Source organism: Mirounga angustirostris, unplaced genomic scaffold (assembly GCF_029215605.1).
Source record: "Mirounga angustirostris isolate CCGP_5_RB_7025 unplaced genomic scaffold, mMirAng1.0.hap1 SCAF_14, whole genome shotgun sequence".
Taxonomy (NCBI): domain Eukaryota; kingdom Metazoa; phylum Chordata; class Mammalia; order Carnivora; family Phocidae; genus Mirounga; species Mirounga angustirostris.
Window position 1 is genome coordinate 75,710,687 of NW_026991722.1, and position 16,629 is coordinate 75,727,315.

General features: G+C 38.1%; 1 protein-coding gene across 17 annotated transcripts in view; it reads right to left on the bottom strand.

Annotated features, from left to right (window-relative positions):
* ATXN2 (ataxin 2) overlaps positions 1-16,629 on the bottom strand; it is a 134,196-nt gene that overhangs the window by 25,599 nt on the left and 91,968 nt on the right. For 13 of the 17 annotated variants that reach the window (XR_010407410.1, XR_010407409.1, XM_064578381.1 and 10 more), the window contains 8 exons: positions 16,064-16,246; positions 13,783-13,980; positions 13,326-13,433; positions 13,019-13,089; positions 3,497-3,798; positions 2,094-2,157; positions 1,350-1,502; positions 896-962 (listed from right to left, as the gene is read on the bottom strand). Coding sequence is in view for 15 of the 17 variants with exons in the window: in XM_064578381.1 (XP_064434451.1) it covers positions 896-962; positions 1,350-1,502; positions 2,094-2,157; positions 3,497-3,798; positions 13,019-13,089; positions 13,326-13,433; positions 13,783-13,980; positions 16,064-16,246 (1,146 nt within the window). In the remaining 2 variants the exon portion in view is untranslated. The remainder of the gene's footprint in view (positions 1-895; positions 963-1,349; positions 1,503-2,093; positions 2,158-3,496; positions 3,799-13,018; positions 13,090-13,325; positions 13,434-13,782; positions 13,981-16,063; positions 16,247-16,629) is intronic. The other 4 variants (XM_064578383.1, XM_064578372.1, XM_064578376.1 and 1 more) reach the window with 1 other exon arrangement.

Sequence of the window (16,629 nt, forward strand, 5' to 3'; positions counted from 1 at the left end):
CAAAACCAAGAGTTGGATGCTTAACCGACTGTGCCACCCAGGCGCCCCACAACATTTTCATTTTAAAGATGAGGGGGCGCCTGGGTGGCTCAGTCGTTGAGCGTCTGCCTTCGGCTCAGGTCATGATCCCAGGGTCCTGGGATCAAGCCCTGTGTCGGGCTCCCTGCTCGGCGGGAAGCCTGCTTCTCCCTCTCCCACTCCCCCTGCTTGTGTTCCCTCTCTCACTGTGTCTCTCTCTGTCAGATAAACTAATAAAATCTTTTAAAAAAAAAAAAAAAAGATGAGGAAACATCCTCTACTATGAAGATTTTGATGGTTGCTGAAATGCGATGCCCTTGGGCTCAAAAAGAAATTCTGGATTGGGGGAGGGGGGATTGTATGTTAGTATGAAATAAAAAGGTCAACAACCCAGTAAATTAATTTAGCAAACACTCTTCAAATTTAACAATGAAAACTTCAAAATTCAATTATTCTTTTTGAAGAGGATCTTGAACAATCACAACTGATGAGCAGTTCTCCTCCCCTAGGTCTTGTTCATAAAAATGCAACTAGGGGCACCTGGGTGGTGCAGTCCATTGAGCGTCCGACTCTTGGTGTTGGCTCAGGTTATGATCTCAGGGTTGTGAGATTGGCTCTGCTCTCAGTGAGGAGTCTGCTCGAGTTTCTCTCTTCTTCTCCTTCTCCCTCTGCCCCCTCCCCCTTCTTTCTCAAATAAATAAATCTTGGGGGGAAAAAAAGTGTATCCAAATACCTTATGTAATGTTGGGTACCACAAGTCAATGCACAGGCTCATCAAAAGTGAAAGCTGAACTACAAATATTCATTCATTCTAAATGAGTTACTTAATTCATGCAGCATGCAGACTACAAGCAAACACAGGCAGGATTATTCTCACCTTTACCTGCTCTATATGTCTTGGCTTGATTCACTGGCATGGGCGTCATAGGTATAGGGTATAAAGGCTTGAGGGAATTAAAAAAAAAAAATGAGTATTAGGCTTTTCAGGTAATAAGAATATATTTTACTATTTTCTCTTAGTTGTATATTGCTAGAGAGCTAGCTCTGAAGTTTCTTGATTCTCCAGGAGTCATTAAAAAATAAAATCATACCCACACCTAAAAGGACAAACCCCAAACTGCAGTAAATCTAAACCGTCTTTCTTTCTCACCAGAAAACATTCTCAGATTTAGGTTTTTATACTAACAACACACCATGCCATTGCATGCCTCCCCCTTTCAAATACTCTTGTTTTGCCATTACTGCCTTAAGTCACCACACACCGAGAGAGTGCTTGGTATCAAATACAAATAACTAAGGAGGGTAAATGAACATCAAAATCTAGGACTTACTTGCACGCCTGGGCTCACTGGGACTGGATACATCATATTTGGTGCAAAACAAACAGGCTGAGTATAAACTGGAGCTGGCTGCTGATGACCCACCATAGATGGGCTAGGTTGTGCTTGAGGACGAGGTGAAGTTGGGGTTGTAGAAGGCTTTGGCTACAAAAATAAAAATCAATTACCGTAAGGTGAAATGCTAACTATTATTGCAATCTGAGAACGGATTTTTCCCATCTTTCTAAGTTCTACTTGCTTTTAGTGCCTTTTCATGAAAAAGTTTTAGAAACTTCCATGTTTCAAATAAAAGGAAAAACACTTAGGTAGAAATTACAATTAATTTCAATTGCAATTAATTACAATAATTGCCAACTTATCAATAATACTTTAAAAATAGTTGTGATATTTAAGGAACTGAAGAAAGTGTTTTTAAAAAATTAAGTAAGTAGCTTATAAATTCAGAAGAATAAAAATAGTTTATCTATAAACCTGAAAGCCTAGTTAGCCAGCCAGTCAGAAAGATTCAAAGATTTACCACAGATCACATCTAACTGATGACAAAATAAAACAAGAATCTCTTCAATGACTCAAAAATATTCATGAATGACCATATAAGAAAAAGGAATTTAAACTACAAGTTGTTTCAGCATCCTATAAGTGAGTGTAGATGGCAGGTATGGGGAAAATACTATTACCAATAATAAATTTATTTTTTTGAGACTATGATTACTTCAGAGAGAGAAACAACCTTACCTGAGAAAAGGAGCGAGGGTTGAACTCCTTTGCATTAGGATTCAAAGTTGATTTTCTCACTTGCCTAAACCAGGGGAAAATTAAAAAGGGCCAGTAAAATTTGCATGGAACTTGTGTTTCTCTCAAGTTTTCTATACCTTTTTAAAAAATTGCTAAACATACATTAAACAATTCTTACTAGATCACTAATTCTCTTCATTAAAATGCATACACATATTTCCCACTCCTTAATCTGATAAAGACAGGCCAAAAAAGGGCACTTTTTTTAAAAAAGTGGGGGCACCTGGGTGGCTCTGTTGGTTAAGCATCTGACTCGATTTTGGCTCAGGTCATGATCTCAGGGTCCCGGGATCAAGCCCTGCCTCAAGCTCTGCACTCAGTGGGGAGTTTGCTTGAGGATTCTCTCTATCCCCCTCTCCCCCTACTCCTCCCCAAACCATGCACACGCGTGCATGCACTCTCTCAAATAAATACTAAAAAAAGTGTTAATATTAATTCTTCTCTCAAAGGCAATCAATAAATCAACTTAAACTGAGAAGACAAAATATCCCTAAAAGCAATCCCTAATATACCAATTCTCTAGAATGCAGTATTTTCTTTCTTTTTTTTTTTTAAGATTTTAAATACTCTCTACACCCAGCATCGGGTGGAAGAACCCACAACGCTGAGATCAAGAGTCACACACTCTGCAGACTGAACCAGCCAGGTACCCCCTAGCATGCAATATTTTCTAATGTGACAAAATGTTTGCCTATATGACACACCTTGGGAAGAATCATGACTCTAATAAAAATTTTTGCCTTATATGAAGAACAAGCACTGTCTGACAGATCAACAAGCTGCATTCCAAAAGTTCAGCTGTAAATGGATTGTATGAACAGATAAATTAACGGTGGTTAGGTTCTGAGACTCGCCCACAAAGATCCATTCAACTGATAATACATCAAATGTGGAGGATTAAGTTTATCTTAACAAATCTAACAATTAACGAAAACATTGTTTCTATAAGAAAACATACTGCATTCCAAGTAGGGGCACCAGACACTTCTTTCTTTTCTTGGCAATAGCAGTTCTTGGTTCTAGCAGCAGGGCTAGGAGGTGGGTACTGACTAGCATCCAGGATATATACTTCCCAAAACTCCCTGTACATTTACAGAAAAGAGTCTTTCTTAATTTAGTCTAGATTCTGGCCATGGGGAACAAAAATGGGGAAGGAAGGAAAAGGAGTACACAGTGCAAAGACCTAATTTACTTAAGATGTCAGCTGTTCAGACCAGTTGTTTGCAACTTGAGGGCTACATATAAAGCAGTCCAAAAGTCCAGAGAGATTCTTGAGCTGAAAGCCCCTGTACACTTTAAGAAAAAGTAAGGAACAGGATGTGCTCAATTCAAAGTTTACTCACTCAGCTGCATCTTTCTTCTCCTCTTTATCATCTTTCTCTTGTTTACATCCTGGACTGGACGTCTGAACCCCTTGGGATGTGACCTCAGGTCCCCTCTTGTGCTCCGTGTTACTGAGGATTGAAGGGGAAATGCTGGGACTGTTCGGTTTGCTGCTGCCACTGGTGCAATTGCTGCTATTTTCAATGAAAGAATCCTTAGCATTTGGTTCAATTTTGTCTTTGATCAAATCTCTTGATTTTTCTCCCTCTCTATTTTTGTTTAGCAGTTGATCCATAGATTCAGAAGTAGAACTTGGCTGTAACTAAATAAAGGAAATAATTATACTTAAATATTTTAAATGACTCTATAATCAACTTTCTCCATGAGTATAAGCAAACTAATATTATTTGTAAGCATGAGATATACCAAATAAGGCTTTTTACATACTTTAAGAATAATGTACTTATTATAAAGCAATAATAACAGAACATATATACAACAACACCCATAGTCATCTAGGCACTCAAATGTCCTAACCTCAAAAGTTAAGTATTTATTAACTACCTACCATGTGTCAGAAATTGTACCGCTGGGTATGGAAAATACAGAACAGTTCCTATCCTCACAAAGCTTACCACCTGGGTGAGATCAGATACCTAACAAAATTTGGTAAATGCTATGGGATCCTAAAGGAAAAGCAATTTATAGAAAAAGAATGTTTCTCAATGAAAGCATCATCTAGTCTAAGGCATAAAAGATTGGAGGTGGGGGGGTAGTTTGGAAAACGGAATTGTCTAAGCTCAAGAAACAACATGTTTAAAAACCCAAGGGAAAGGGAGAAACAGAAAAGCACTAGTGGACTAAGACCTGGGCCTGGACTCAAGAAGTGGTGGGCTGGCAAGTCAGAAGTAGGTGGATTCAGAGGGACACTGGACTAGACAGGTTGGTCAATTAGACCTTATAACCTTACTAAAGAAGGAAAGTGCAAAACACAAGTACCATGAAGAAGAGTAGAAGGCAAAGATGGTAGCGAAGTAGGTGCTGAGGTTTTTAAGTTTATAGGCTAGAAGAAATCAATGCTACTACTGTCTGAAGATGAATGAAGATGCCATACTCCAAAGAAAGAAAAAAGAAGCAGCTGAAGGAAATGACAAGAAAAAGAGAAGGAAAAAGGCACAAGTAGAAGCAGCTGAAGTGGGCTGCCTGGGTGGCTCAGTCATTAGGCGTCTGCCTTCAGCTCAGGTCATGATCCCAGGGTCCTGGGATCGAGCCCCACATCGGGCTCCCTGTTCAGTGGGAAGCCTGCTTCTCCCCCTCCCACTCCCCCTGCTTGTGTTCCCTCTCTCACTGTGTCTCTCTCTGTCAAATAAATAAATAAAATCTTAAAAAAAAAAAGGCAGCCGAAGTGGCAATGAGAATACAGCAGCAGCCCCAGGCAGCAAGAAGAGACTGCAAGGGTTGGACAGAAACAAACTCTCTCCCCAGCCTCAGGATGGGCAAACAAATGTCAGTCTCACTACTAAGGCCCTTGGCATGCTGGCATCTTGGGGGCATCTCAAGCTTCACTGCATCACCAATATAGTTACAGAATCCACAAGCAGCTCATGGCAAAAGGTGATAGGATCATTTATTTGGACCGAGTGGCTACTTAAGTCACAATACAGGCATTTAATATTTAAGCCAGCATTTGTTCAGATAAATCTTTAGTAGAAGCTACCTACATAACAGACCAACTGTATACTGCATAAGATTTCTTGAGTATTTACAAAAGTCTTTGAGTTAGGCAAAAATGAGACTTTTTTTAATCTTATTCATATAATGGAATATATGGTTTGGACACTGTTCTAAATGATTTACAAACTCATTCATTTAGTTGCTACAACAGACCTATGTGATGTAGACACTTTTATCACCACCTTGCAAATGGATAAACTAAGGCACAGTTCATGCTTTTCAGCATTCAGCTATATTTCCTATCTGTAGTACACTAAGTAAACCTAAGTGAAAACTGAGATTTTTTTCCCCCAAAATTGAACCACTTTTTTCTTTTGAAACATAATTAATGTATAAACGTATTAGTTTCAGGTATACACCACAATCATTCAATATATGTATATACTACAAAATAATCAATGTCTAGTTAATAGCCATAACTGCAGTTATAAATTTTTCTTATGACAAGAACTTTTAAGATCAATTCTTTTTTTTTTTTTAAAGATTTTATTTATTTATTTGACAGAGAGAGACACAGCGAGAGAGGGAACACAAGCGGGGGGAGTGGGAAAGGGAGAAGCAGGCTTCCCGCTGAGCAGGGAGCCCGATGTGGGGCTCGATCCCAGGACCCTGGGATCATGACCCGAGCTGAAGGCAGATGCTTAACGACTGAGCCACCCAGGCGCCCCCTTAACATCAATTCTTTTGGCAACTTCCAAATATTACAATACAGTGTTACTGACTATAGTCACCATGCTGAACATTACACCCCCATGACTTATTTTATAAAAAGAAGTTTCTGTCTTGTGATGCCATTCACACATTTTACTGCCCCCTGCCTGTGGTAACCATCAATCTGAATCTGAAGGGTTTTTTTCTTTTTTAAGGTTTCACACATAAGCGAGATTATGCAATTATCTGTCTTATTCCACTTAGCATGATGCCCACAAAGTCCAACCACGTTGTCGCAAATGACAGAATAGCCTTCCTTTTAATGCCTCAATATTCCCTTACATATGTGTGTGCGCACACACACATGTGCACATCTGTACCTATAATAGATACATATACGTGCATGCATTTGTATATACATATATACACACATTCTTTATCCATTCATCCATCAATGGACACCTAGGTTGCTTCCATGTCTTGGCTATTGTAAATAATGCTGCAATGAACATGGGGGTTCATTGCAGCTATCTTTTTGAGTTAGTGTTTTCATTTCCTTTGTATGAATACCCAGAAATGGAACTGCTAGATCATATGGTAGTTCTATTTTTTTTTTTTTTAAGATTTTATTTATTTATTTGACAGACACAGCAAGAGAGAGAACATAAGCAGGGGGAGTGGGAGAGGGAGAAGCAGGCTCCCGCTCAGGGGGCAGCCCGATACAGGGCTCAATCCCAGGACCCCGGGATCACGACCTGAGCCGAAGGCATACGCCTAGCGACTGAGCCACCCAGGCGCCCCAGTAGTTCTATTTTTAACTTTTTTATTTTTGAGGAACCTCTATACTGTTTTCCTCAGCAGCTACGCCAATTTATGTTTCTGTCAAAAGTGCACATCTTGGCCAGCACTTGTTATTTCCTTAATTTTTTGGTAATAGTCATTCTAAAGGCGTGGGCAATATCTCACTGTGGTTTTGATTTGCATTTCCCTGGTGATTAGTGGTGAGCACCTGTTCATGGACCTGCTGGCCATCTGTATGTCTTCTTAGAAAAGTGTTTATTTACATCCTCGGCCATTTTTAAATCAGTTTCTTCGTCCTCTTTTTTTTTGCTACTGAGCTGTAGGAGTTCTTTATATATGTTGGATATTAACTCCTTCTCAGTTATGTGATTTGCAAATACTACCTCCATGCGGTAGGTTCCCTTTCATTTTGTTGGTTTCCTTTGCTGTGCATTATTTTTGCTCGTTACTTTTGCTTTTGATGTTAAATTAAAAAAACCACTGCCAATCACTGCCAATGTCAAGGAGCTTACTGCCTATGTTTCCTTCTAGGAGTATTTTTCAAGTCTTTATTCCATTTTGAGTTAATTTTTATGTAGAGTGTAAGATGGTCCAGTTTCATTCTTTTTTTTTCTTGTTTATTTATTTATTTTAGAGAGAGGAGGAGAGAGAGGGCACACGTGAGCGGGGGAAGGGGCAGAGGGAGATGGAGAGAGAGAATCCCAGACTCTGCACTGAGTGTGGAGCTGACGCAGTGCTCTATCTCCTGACCTTGAGATCATGACCTGAGCTGGAATCAAGAGTCAGATGCTTAACGAACTGAGCCACCTAGATGCCCCAGTTTTATTCTTTTAAATGTGGTTTCCAGTTTTCCCAACACCATTTAATGATGAGACTGTCCCTTTCCCCATTCTTCTTCTTCTTTTTTAAGATTTTATTTGAGAGAGAGAGAGAGAGTGCACAAGTGGGGAGAGGAGCAGAGGGAGAAGCAGACTCCCTGCTGAGTGTGGAGCCCAACGTGGGGCTTGATCCCAGGACCCCAAGGATCATGACCTGAGATGAAATCAAGAGTCGGATGCTTAATCAACTGAGCCACCCAGGCGCCCCTCCCTTGTCCATTCTATATTCTTGGCTCCTTTGTCATAAATTAATTGACTATATGTGCATGGGTTTATTTCTGGGCTCTCTATTTTGTATAATTGACCTATGTGTCTGTTTTTATGCCAAGAACATACTTTTATTTATTACTGCAGCTTTATATATAGTTTGAAATCAGGGAGCATGATGCCTCCAGCTTTCCTCTTCTTTCTCAAGATAGCTGTGGCTATTTGAAGGCTACTGTAGTAACACAAAATTTTTAGGATTGTTGGTTCTATTTCTGTGAAAAATGCCATTGCAATTTTGATAGGGACTGCACTGAATCTCTAGGTTGCTTTGGGTAGTATGGACATTTAATGGGAAAAGTGAAATTCTTATGTGACTTAGAGAACAAGAAAATATTGATTGTCAGTAAAACACTGGGATATGTTATTTTTTGGTAATAAGAATTAATAGTTATTGAATACACACTATAAGTGTCATGTACTATATTAAACACTTTATAGTAGTATCTCACTTAATTTTCATAAGAACACTGAAACTGGTTCTACAATAATCCCATTTCAGCTTGGGAGAAGTATGTAACATGCTTCAATGTTATACATATGGTATTTGTAAAGGGAAGATTCAAACCAGACAGTCTACTTACCTCCAAACCCCATACTGTTAATCTGTAACAGATCAGATTACTAGCAATTCTTATACAAATAAAGCTATCAGCAACGTGCACATAGCTATATTAGATCCTGCAGATGGCTGTCAAGGAAAATGAAAAGAAAAAATATAACCACAGAGGACTCCTATCTCTGTCTCAATGAAAGACCAGAGATCTCTGTGAATCACCATAGTTTAAGGCCATACGCATATCATGAGGATGGCTCTGAGGATTCATTCACTGAACAGTGGCAGTGCATTAGGTACTATCCAAAGCAGTACTAAAAACCTAACACACAGATGGCCAGGCCTTTTCCTAACCATGTGATTCTTGGCAAATTATTTGTCTTTACCTCTGTTTCCTAATATACACACTGGAAATAATAATAGAGCCTGCTTCAAAGGGATGTTAGGACAATAAAAAGATTTATCACATAAGCACTTAGGACAGTATAGGGGACACAGGAAATATTCAGTATGTGTAAACCACTAACATTATTTTACCTTCAGAGAAATATAAAGCTCACCCTCAAACATTTTTTAATACCATTTCCTTGCTTTCCAGTACTCATTTATGGACAGAAAGTTACTTGTAGGAGACTTAATAATACATTCAATTATTCAGGCTCCCAATAGTAATAAGATTAGAATTCCTAAAGAGGTAGAGTTCTAATCCTACAACCACTTGGACTTTAAGAGTCAAGTGTTAAAGAAGATTTACAGAAAGTTGTGAACTGATAATATGAGAACCAAAATGTTTTCTACTAAATGAAGTTATGAGCTTTTTAAAAATACGCTAACCCTATTGGCACCTGGGTGGTTCAGTCAGTTAAGCGCCCGACTTTTGATTTCAGCTCAGGTCATGATTTCAGGGTTGTGAGACTGAGCCCTGTGTTGGAATCCACGCTGTGCGTGGAACCTGCTTAAGACTCTCTCTCTCTCCCCTCCCTCTGCCCCTTACCTCCCCACCTTAAAAAACAAAACAAAAACACTAATTCTAATTGAGATAGTGTGTTGCTGACATAAGAAGAGACATACAGATGTATGGAGGAGAATTCAGAGTCCAGTAATGGAATTTCCACAAGAGTGCAAAGATTATTCAATTCAGTATCTTTTCTTTCCTTTCCTTTTTTTTTTTTTTTTTTTTAGATTTTATTTACTTATTTTAGAGAGAGACAGACAGCAAGCACAAGCTGGGGGAAGGACAGAGATAGAATCCCAAGTAGACTCCATGCTGAGTGCAGAGCCCGTCACGGGGCTCAATCTTACGACGCCGAGATCACAACCCAAACTGAAACCAAGAACCTGACAACCAACCAACTGAGCCACCCAGGCGCCCCCAATTCAGTTTTTTTTAAAGAGAAGGTGCTGGGATAAGTAAGAGCAACAAGCAAAAGAATAAATCTGGAAGGCTACCCTCACACTATATAAAACAATTACTCAAAATGGATCATAGCCCTAAATGAAACTCTTAGAGGAAAGTAAGAGTAAATCTTTATGACTATGGATTAAGCAATGGTTTCTGAGATATGACACCAAAAGCACAAGCAACAAAAAAGAGATAAAGTGGACTTTAATAAAATCAAAAATTTTTGTCCTTTAAGGGTCAACATCCAGAAAGTGAAAAGACAACCGATAGAATGGTAGAAAAAAACTGCAAACCATGTATCACATGTGAGACTTGTACACAGAATACATAAAGAAGTCAGTAAGACAACTCAGATTTTAAAATGGGCAAAGGATCTGAATAGACATTTCTCTAAAAAGATTTACAAATGGCCAATGAACACATAAAAAGATGCCCAACATCGTTAGCCAACAGAAATGCAAATCAAAACCACAATGAGATACCACAAGGATGCCTATAATAAAAAAGACAATAACAAGTGTTGTCAAGGATGTGGAGAAACAGAAATCCTTAAATGCTGGTGGTGGAAATATACAATACTGAAGTTGCTTTGGCAAACAGTCTGGAAATTTTCCTCAAAAGGTTAAAGACAGAGTTACCACAGGACCCAGAAATTCTACTCTTACATATATACACCCAAGAGAAATGAATATATATGTCCACAACAAAAACTACACTAATATTCATAGCAGCATTAATCATAATAGTCAAAAAGTGTGAGTAACTCAAAGACACATCAACTGATGAATAAATAAAATGTAGTCTATTCATACAATGGAGTATTATTAAAAAGCAATGAAGTACTGAGGCACCTGGGTGGTGCAGTTGGGTTAGGTGACCAACTCTTGGTTTCAGCTCAGGTCCTGATCTCAGGGTTGTGGGATCAAGCCCCACAGTGGGCTCCATGCTCAGCAGGGAGTCTGCTTGAGATTCTCTCTCCCTCTCCCTCTGCTCGCACACACACTCTCATGCGCTCTCTCAAATAATCTTTAAAAAAAAAAAAAGCAATGATAGATGTTCCAACATGGATGAACTCTGAAAACATTATGCTAAGTGAAAGAAGCCAGACACAAAAGGCCTCATATGAGGATTCCATTCATATGAAATGTCCAGAATAGGCAACTGTATATAGATAAAGAAAGCAGGGGCAGCTGGGTGGCTCAGTTGGTTAAGCGACTGCCTTCGGCTCAGGTCATGATCCTGGAGTCCCAGGATCAAGTCCCGCATTGGGCTCCCTGCTCAGCAGGGAGTCAGCTTCTCCCTCTAACCCTCCCGCCTGTCATGCTCTCTATCTCATTCTCTCTCAAATAAATAAATAACATCTTTAAAAAATAAAAAAATAAAGAAAGCAGATTGTTTAAGACCTATGGAAAGGGGTGAGGGGGAGGTGTTTGAAAGCAAAAGCGGAGTGACTGCTAAGGGGTATGGGGTTTCTTTTCGGGGTGAAGAAAATGTTCTAAAATTGACTGTGGTAATGACTGTACAATTCTGTGAATATACTAAAAGCCACTGAATTGTACACTTTGTATGGCTAAAATGTATGACATGTAAATTATATGTCAATAAGACTGTTACAAGAAAGATACTACTCATATGCTTCTAAATAAAAATTTTTCTTTCCTTCATAATAAATTCAATGTATGTAAGTAAGTAAGGACTGAATGCTTCACTGTAAAAAGTAATGCTGAGAGAATAAAAGGAAATAGGCAATACCTATAGCATTAGCTCATTTACATCAAATGGAAGATTATGCAAAACAGTATCACTTATTCCTTAGGAATCTATTCAGATGCAATGTAAAGAACTGCACAGGAAAGAAACCCTTCCCTCTGGCAGGAGGATGCAGCTAAGGAGACCAAGTACACAGGAGGGCTTCAACTGTGTTGGAGAGAATGACATGTTAAGCTTGATATCTGGGCATTCAGTCGTTAATTCTCCGTATCAGGGCGCCTGGGTGGCTCAGTCGTTGAGCGTCTACCTTCGGGTCAGTTCATGATCCCAGGGTCCTGGGATCGAGCCCCGCATCGGGCTCCCTGTTCAGCAGGAAGCCTGCTTCTCCCTCTCCCACTCCCCCTGCTTGTGTTCCCTCTCTCACTGTGTGTCTCTCTGTCAAATAAATAAAATCTTTAAAAAAATAAAAAAATAAAAATAATTCTCCGTATCATGTCCATGGATTAGCTATGGCTTAAAAAATTTAAATTTAAATTCACAACCACTAACAGCATTAAAGCTGAATACATACAACTGTGATAAAATATGATATGTAATATTTTGAATGGTGCTAATAAATATGAAGTTATAGCAAAAAATTATTAATTTTTAGGAAGCTAACACAGACTAGGAAAAGGCTGCCTTTTGCCTTTGACTGATTCATCTCTTAAGTCAGTTGTTTTTTCCAAAGGCTGATAATCCGATCCTTTCCTCTAAGAAACTAAGTTTCAGGATGACTTCTTGAGTGGTCCCAAAATTACTTGATATACAAAATGTATTATAGTAAACACTGTGTGAAAGAATGCAATGTTCATCCAAAAGAGATCAGAGTATGTTCAGCAAGTCTTAAGGCAGAGAAATGGTATTAAAGACCAATTTCTACCACAATACATTTGTGTACAAAGTGTAAATCTGCAACTATCTCAGAACACCAGGGTCCATTACATCTTCCACTAGCCCCATCAGATAATTAATGCCCCGGCTTTGCTCTACTCTTCACTGAATAAAGTAATCAAATAAGCATCAAATAATAACTTATGACTGGCTTCGAATGTCAAAATTATATTCTCTTTCATTTGTTATCTGTATAGTTCTCAAAGCTCCTGATTTTAGTTACCTACTTAAAAGCACAGGAAGAGGCACTTGGGTGGCTCAGCTGGCAAAGCGATTGACTCTGATTCGGCTCAGGTCATGAGCTCAGGGTCATGAGATCGAGCCCTGTGTCAGGCTCTGCGCTCAGCCCAGAGTCGGCTCGAGATTCTCTCTCTCCTTCTCCCTTTATTCCCTCCACCCTCCCCCAAGCTCACTCTCTAAAAATAAGTAAATAAAATAAATAAATAATTTAAAAGCACAAAGACAACTTTAAGAATGTTTAGCTTTCTACAGACATGGTTCAATGCTTCTGGGTATGCATATAATGCATTTTTGTAAATGAAGGATATAAAAATTCTTAATCATGTTTAATATTCATTTTTAAAATTCTAATTCAATCAATAACAACACTTACCCTAAAATCATTCTTAAACTTCTTTAAGTCATCAATTTGCTTTCTATGTTCAGAAACAATTGGTGATATACCTGTAAAATTACAAACTGTTAAATATCAACTTATTGTAAATCTTTAACTTAAAATTAACTTAAAATGAAAATAAGCTTTTATTCAATATATTAATTACAGATTTTGACATCTGTCAAATTATGCATTTAAAAATGCACAATCCTAAGAAAAAGCACTGACCAAAAACAATCTGTACTGGGCATGAGTTTAGACATCTCCTTCCTATTTCCACAATTATACTATTTAACGCTCTAACCTTTATTTTCAGTCTTTGAGAAGCTAGGTGATGTCTCATTGGGCTTCATATTTTCTTTATTCCCTGCAGGAGAGTTCTGCCTCTGATCTTGAAGCCTGGAATCCTTAGCTAAAAAAAAATACATATTTAAAAAAATAATAAAGTAAAATGGGAAAGTAGTCAACAATTTTTATTTCCTATAGTTTTTGGGAAAAAAATTTCCATTTAACCAGAAGCTTTCTCCTTTGCAGATAAATGAAACACCAACAACTTTATTTATATTGATATTTACTACCTAGGAATGTTAACCCTTGTAACAGCAAACATTCAAGGATAACATATATGAAATTAGTAGTATTAAACAACTTCATTTACATACAATATTAAATATATACTCAAATACATAACTATGAATAAACATAGCATTTGTTACTCAACTTCACAAATGACGTGGAGCTGGAAGCCCTCTTGTACATACCCTCAATAGATGGGGTAACAGCTCTGTTGGATGCAGGACTGGCAGGCGTAGGAGATGCGGCTGGAACAGGCATAGCAACAGCTTCGGCTGGAATAATACCAGCCTGAGGAGAAGCAAGAACTGGTCCACCAGGAGTATTTCCAATACTGTTCTGTCTGGGAGATCGGGGTCTGTGAGTTTTAGGGGATAATCTTGGAACTACAAGAAAGAGAAAAGTTATCCATTACATTCTCAGCTCAAATGTCACTTCCTCAAAGAGGCTTCTTAGAAAATTTAGGTAAAATAGTCCTAGTCAACCACCATCCCAATTACTCTTTATCCCATCACCCTGTTTTCTTTTCAAAAGTCTTAGGGAGGGCGCCTGGGTGGCTCAGTTCGTTAAGCGACTGCCTTCGGCTCAGGTCATGATCCTGGAGTCCCGGGATCGAGTCCCGCATCGGGCTCCCTGCTCGGCGGGGAGCCTGCTTCTCCCTCTGACCCTCCCCCCTCTCATGTGCTCTCTGTCTCTCTCAAATAAATAAAATCTGTAAAAAAAAAAAAAAAAAAAGTCTTAGGGAATAGTGGTGGTAACTGAAAACACAAATACCTGAAGAATGACAACAATTACTAGTACCTAAGTACAACTGTAGTTTTTCCTTGTAACTAATAGATTAGATTAATTCTAAAGGGCAGTACCTTTAAATGAAATTAGAAACTGGATTTTAAGACAGGATAAACCCCACTTTTTAAGATGAAGACAGCAACATTCCCCACTAAGAAGTGAGATGTTTCTTTAACAGTGGGGTGGTAGATCCCAAAGAAATAGGCTTATCTGTTCCTCCTTCAAATAATAAACTCAAACACCTTTTGGCAGCTTGCAGCCAATCCTGTATGTTCTTTCTAGCCACCTCAAGAGGCACTTTACAATAACTAAGAAAATCGGGGAACCAATTTAGCCAAAAGCAGAAGATAATCCACCAGGGTTCCTGTTCCACCTGTCCTCAAGTAAACAACTAATAGGTTTCTTATTCCATTATAAACCTATTTGTAGAACTCAGATTCAAAGGTTTAGAGAAAATGGTTCCTTTGCTTCAATTTAGTGGTTCTTTACTTTTTTAAGTCATAGGATCATGGAAGGAAACTATCCAACAACTGTCATTTTTCTAATTAGTATAAAAAATGAAACTATAACACCACTCTGTGTATATTTCTAATAACAGTTTTTATTGTTTCACTTCTATAATTATGTTGTTACTCTCAAAATTCACTTCCAGATTCTCTGAGTAATGTCAAATGATGAATGGTACAACTGAATAAAGATTTTTAGAAATTCTATTTTCTTGCTAAGTGAATTATTTCTAATACCTAATATCTAATTTCTAATTATATTACATTAATAAAATATCTAATTTCTAATATCTAATTTCCTTCGGTCTTCCTTGAGGACCAAACAGAACATACAAAGGAATTTACCATGAAATTATACATACATGATGCTAAACAATGTATATCGACTAATTTAATAGAGTTGGGTATATTTTTGTTTAAGCTTAAAGATCTTTTCCCTCTTAAAAATCTATGTGCTGATTAAGACAGATTATGAATAAAAAACCACAATCACTGCATGTTCTAACTCTCCACAGTTATCATGGAAGCAAAACATTAAATAGCAAAAGCAGTTCTGGACTAAGCTTACAGTTAGTCTTTTTATGTATCTTTTATACTTTTACAGCTGCTATCAGCACATTCCTTGGGCTAATCACAGATAAAACTTGGGCCCGTCATGTATGTTTTTTATATTCCTTATAAAGAAAATACCATCAGGAATTAGTGCCATATACAGATGCTACAGAAATACACAGCACTGTAAGCCCCAGCAAATGTTTGTGGAATTAATCCACAGACAAAATTGCTAAGACAGGAAATACAGTCTGTCCAAATGATGTTACATACTGTATTTGTTTTGTATTTGAGTGGTACTTTATAAAACTATGAAGTATATTCCTAACTTAGGAACCTGATATGAATCTTATCACAAGTCCATAAAGTAGAACAGGCAAAAATGACTCTAATCCATTGAGAAAACTGAAATTCAGAATAATCACATGGTTTGCTCTAACATACGGTGAATATGTGGTGGAAGCCAGAATAAAAATACAGCTTTCCCAATTCCTGGTTACTCCACTAATTTTAAGATATACACTTATTATTCCTCAAACAAAGCTTAAGCTCAGCCCTTTTTACATGCAGCAGAGTTACAAAATGAACACTGTTGTCATACTCCAAGCCAAGTATTACCTACCCCCGCTGACCACTGATGACCATGTGCCCCCCGCAGGACTAGTTCTTGCTGCTGGAGGAGCAGCTGCTTCACTTGGTGGGGTATGGGATACAAATTCTAGGCCACTGGAAATGGAACCCCTCCCAGCAGAAACTCTGTGATTTCGAGGGTGTCGCTGGGCCTTTGGGGACATCCTTGGAGGCCCTAAGAAAGGAAGAGTGAACATCACATAAATGCTACAACGTCCATCAGTACAACTTTTCTGCTAAATACATAAACCCTATTCACATACACACACACACACACACACACACACAAACACTCTCTCTCTCTCTTGCTCTCTCCCTAGTTTCTCCTTGGTTATAAAAGAAAGAACACCACCAAAAAACTGTATTTTGGGCCATATTCTTTCAGAATTATTTTGTGGAATGCCACAAGGTTTTATAAATAAATTTTATATTATTTCCCTGTTTTTTTTAAAGAAAGGGAGGGATGAAGTTGGTGTTAAGAAATCAAACATATTGTAACTCTCCAAAGATTTTTATTTGTTTAATCTATATCCATTACTTATGGGCATATAAAAATAA